At 37.8% G+C, this 2,970-nt stretch overlaps 1 protein-coding gene across 2 annotated transcripts; it reads left to right on the top strand.

Moving 5' to 3' along the window:
• Positions 274-2,720, top strand: LOC104710990 (protein indeterminate-domain 9-like). 2 transcript variants are annotated; one of them, XM_010427651.2, is made up of 4 exons: positions 274-646; positions 847-1,246; positions 1,447-2,258; positions 2,348-2,720. In XM_010427651.2, exons 1-3 carry the CDS (start codon positions 499-501, stop codon positions 2,252-2,254), a joined length of 1,356 nt encoding a protein of 451 aa, XP_010425953.1. In that variant the 5' UTR covers positions 274-498; the 3' UTR covers positions 2,255-2,258; positions 2,348-2,720. The 2 variants fall into 2 exon arrangements, with proteins under 2 accessions (XP_010425953.1, XP_010425952.1); XM_010427650.2 differs by having other exon boundaries at positions 1,447-2,720.

Genomic DNA, 2,970 nt, shown 5'->3' with positions numbered 1-2,970 from the left:
CATGATATGTATATATAAACCGATGACTATTATCTATCTAAAGTCCAAATTCTTATATGCTTAATTTTCAAAGCAATAGTTGAACTTCTTGTACGCTAATAGCCGTAAGAGAACAATACAGTCAGCTTACATAATTAAATATTTAGCTTTTTGAGGTTCACAATAAAATAAAATAAAACATAAATGTATTGTATTATATATGTCTGTAAATTAGGTGTATTCTTTTTAATATACTCTATATATAATATAATGGAAATATAAAATTAGTTACATTCTTACTTGTTTTCTTCTTCATAACCCTCTCTGTCTTCTTGCTCTCAGAATTTTACTTGATTTAGTAGAGAACTGTATGACAAATTAAAGAGTGTTCCTGTATATCTCTTTGTCCACCTGTTTTGTCTTCTTACTTCAAAACTCTCTCTCCCGATCTCTCTCTCTCTCTCTCTCTCTCTCTCTCTCTCTCTCTCTCTNCTGTCTCTCAACTAAACCCACATTAACATGATGATGCCAGATGATCATCATCATCAACTCTCATTTCCCAGCTATGTCCTTCACCAAGAACACATCACCCCAAATCCTAACCCTAACCCTAATCCTACCTCCTCAAACTCAGCCAAGAGGAAACGAAATCTACCGGGAAATCCAGGCATTTCTATAAACACTTAATCTAAATCTAAAGAGTTTTGATTATAGGATAGTTATATTCTTGATAACTTCTTTTTGTCATGTTTCGATCAAGAACAATATTTTTCCAACTTTGGATCTCTTTTTTTCTTTTCTCTTGTCATGTTTCCGTATATATTATTTCATTGGTTTTAATTTGGTAAATTAAATTCATAAAACCAGATCCAGATGCAGAAGTTATCGCTCTATCGCCAAACTCCCTCATGGCGACTAACCGGTTCATCTGCGAGATTTGCAACAAAGGGTTTAAGAGAGACCAGAACCTTCAGCTTCACCGGAGAGGCCATAACCTTCCATGGAAGCTAAAGCAAAGGACGAACAAGGACCAAATTAAGAAAAAAGTGTACATCTGTCCCGAGAAGACTTGCGTACACCACGACCCGGGCCGAGCTCTCGGCGACTTAACTGGAATCAAGAAGCATTTCAGCAGGAAACACGGTGAGAAGAAGTGGAAATGTGACAAGTGTTCCAAGAAGTATGCTGTCATGTCCGATTGGAAAGCTCATAGCAAGATTTGTGGTACTAGGGAATACAGATGTGACTGTGGTACCCTCTTTTCCAGGTATATTACAACACCATTTTGTAAGTTTATTTATTTATTTTATATTTGTTAAAGAGCAAAATTAAATTAATGAACGACAATGTTTATACAAACTTCAGATTAAAAACATATGCTGCTTTTAACTATCATCGTCATTTAACAGATTATATATTAATGTAAACGTTATTAAATTAGTATATTGGATGATTCAAATGGAACAGGAAAGATAGTTTCATCACACATAGAGCATTCTGTGACGCCTTAGCTGAAGAGAGTGCAAGATTCGTCTCAGTTCCACCAGCTGCAGCTTCAGCCACACCCGCATATCTACACAATGCCCCGGACGCTGAAGTCAACCTTGGAAACATCAATGAAAATCATCAACATGGACATACTACATCTTCCCAATTGGATCAACCGGTTTTCAATAACCAGCGCCAAACCTTTTTGGGACAAACCTTCACCGACCAGCTCCCCATACAACCCAATGTTTTTGCCTCCCCATCAACTCGTAGCGCATCCGACTCGCTTCAAAATCTATGGCATTTACAAGGGCAATCATCTCATCAATGGCTTCTCAACGAAAACAACAACAACAACATTCTCCAAAGGGGAATCTCCAAGAATGAAGAGGAACATGAGATCAAAAAGGTTGCAACTAGTGGTTCTTTGTTCTCTTCGGAAGCACACAACAACGCTAATAATTACAGCCAAAACGGTGGACAAATAGCATCCATGTCAGCCACGGCATTGTTACAAAAGGCGGCTCAAATGGGATCAAAGAGATCATCATCAAGCTTAAACAATAGCAAGGCTTTTGGTCTAATGAGTAACACCTCCATCTTCAACAACAAGCAAACGGAGAATATGAAAACTACGGAAGTTGATGAAGGAGGCTTCACGAGAGACTTTCTTGGTGTGGGAAGTCAACACCGTACTTGGCCATTATTAATGGTAAACCGTAATCTTCTCGACTCGTCCCCTCCGGCCACTACCGACGGTACACCAACCCCCGACAGGAACCAGTAGTTTGGTAACGCACGTTGTCGTTTAAATATATTTGTGTGTATGAATTTGAAGAAAAGGTAGGATTCCTCTGTTTATGATATTTGTTTTTTCTAGAAATGCACAAACGTAAACTATGTAAACCCAAGTGACGAGAGAGGACAGTTTAAGCACGGCGAATTAACACCGTGAAAGATGAGTTTTTGACTCGGAGAGAATCTCTGAGTCAACTCGGTGCTGCGTAGTGGGTCCACTAGGTTGACGGAGATGGGAAGCTATTCGGGTCCACTTCTGCATGCATGCACAGCAGAGCAAAGCATACGCTATGTCTTTTCTTATTCTTCATTTTGTTTTTTCCTTGTAATTATTTTCATGCTTTAAGTTGGAAAGAACCTAAAAGAAACAAGGAAAAAGTTTGTACGTAGGTTATGTAAACTTTAAGTAGTTGTTACTTTTTGTTTTTTTCCTTGTAAAAGGTGAACCTTTTTAATTCTTGTTATTGAAAAACTCATTTTCTAGAATGTGTTTTCGATTTAAAATGAAAAATAAAATTACGGAAGTCCATTTGGCACAATTTGCTAGGTAGCCAACAATTGAGTGGAAAGCTAATAATTGAACCAAATCATCAACCAGCTAAAAGTGAGCTTATCAAACTATCAAACCACTCGTATTAACAGAATTTTGCATCTAGGTGAAGGTAAAAGGTTGTGATTTTGTCGAAGAGAACCCATCTAGGGTGG

The sequence above is a fragment of the Camelina sativa genome, chromosome 9 (genome assembly GCF_000633955.1).
Source record: "Camelina sativa cultivar DH55 chromosome 9, Cs, whole genome shotgun sequence".
Lineage (NCBI taxonomy): Eukaryota > Viridiplantae > Streptophyta > Magnoliopsida > Brassicales > Brassicaceae > Camelina > Camelina sativa.
This window is presented reverse-complemented; position numbering and strand designations above follow the sequence as displayed.